Raw genomic sequence first — 714 nt, forward strand, 5'->3', positions numbered from 1 at the left:
GCAGTGGTCCGGTTAATAACACAGACGGTAGAGAAGGTTTCGAGCTAACTGCTGTGAAATCCACACTCACGAATGTCATCAGCGAGTAATGGCGGCAGATTCGCTCCGGGCCGCCGCGTCATTTGAATCCCGCCACGTGATTGGTGGAGCCGTGGCTGACGCCGGCTTCCCATTGGCTCTTCATGCGCCTCTCCCGTATTATTAGGAAATTGCACTCGACGCTTATTATCTCCCGTATTTTTTTATTATTATTATGATTTCTGTATGTTTTCTGTTTCCATTTTTTTAATCCATTGAAAAATTTAAAGCAAAGATCTTTTTGTGGATTGGCTCGATCCCGTTCCACTGCATACACGTAAATTTGCGACAAAATGGGAGTTTGCACACGGCTGAACGGGACATATTTTGACGAGTGATGTGAAAGTTCGAGAAGCCCCATTGATTCCCAAAACCTCCCCTCCCCCCTTCCCTAGCCTCCACCAATCCACCATTTCCACCTCCTCCCCCCACTTTTCCATCACGTGCCATTTTTTTTTCATATTTTTGTGAAATATTTCATTTTGTTTTCTTGTCTTTTGCAGGAGATCGCGTCTCTTCTCATCAGCTTCGACCGCCACAGTGATTGGCTCTCCAAAGAGGTCAAAATCAGGTAGGCTGATTTATGAGGTTGATTTTTTTGGTTTTGTAAGTACGGTTTCTCTCTTTCGTTTTCAC

The 714-nt window shown here is 44.8% G+C and overlaps 1 protein-coding gene across 1 annotated transcript in view; it reads left to right on the forward strand.

The window, feature by feature from the left end:
- LOC119585789 (calmodulin-binding transcription activator 1-like) overlaps nucleotides 1-714 on the forward strand; it is a gene marked incomplete at its 5' end in the record, with an annotated part of 96,684 nt that overhangs the window by 39,858 nt on the left and 56,112 nt on the right. The window contains 1 exon segment of the mRNA XM_037934507.1: nucleotides 582-649. Coding sequence (XP_037790435.1) covers nucleotides 582-649 — 68 coding nt within the window.

The sequence above is a fragment of the Penaeus monodon genome, chromosome 20 (genome assembly GCF_015228065.2).
Source record: "Penaeus monodon isolate SGIC_2016 chromosome 20, NSTDA_Pmon_1, whole genome shotgun sequence".
NCBI lineage: Eukaryota > Metazoa > Arthropoda > Malacostraca > Decapoda > Penaeidae > Penaeus > Penaeus monodon.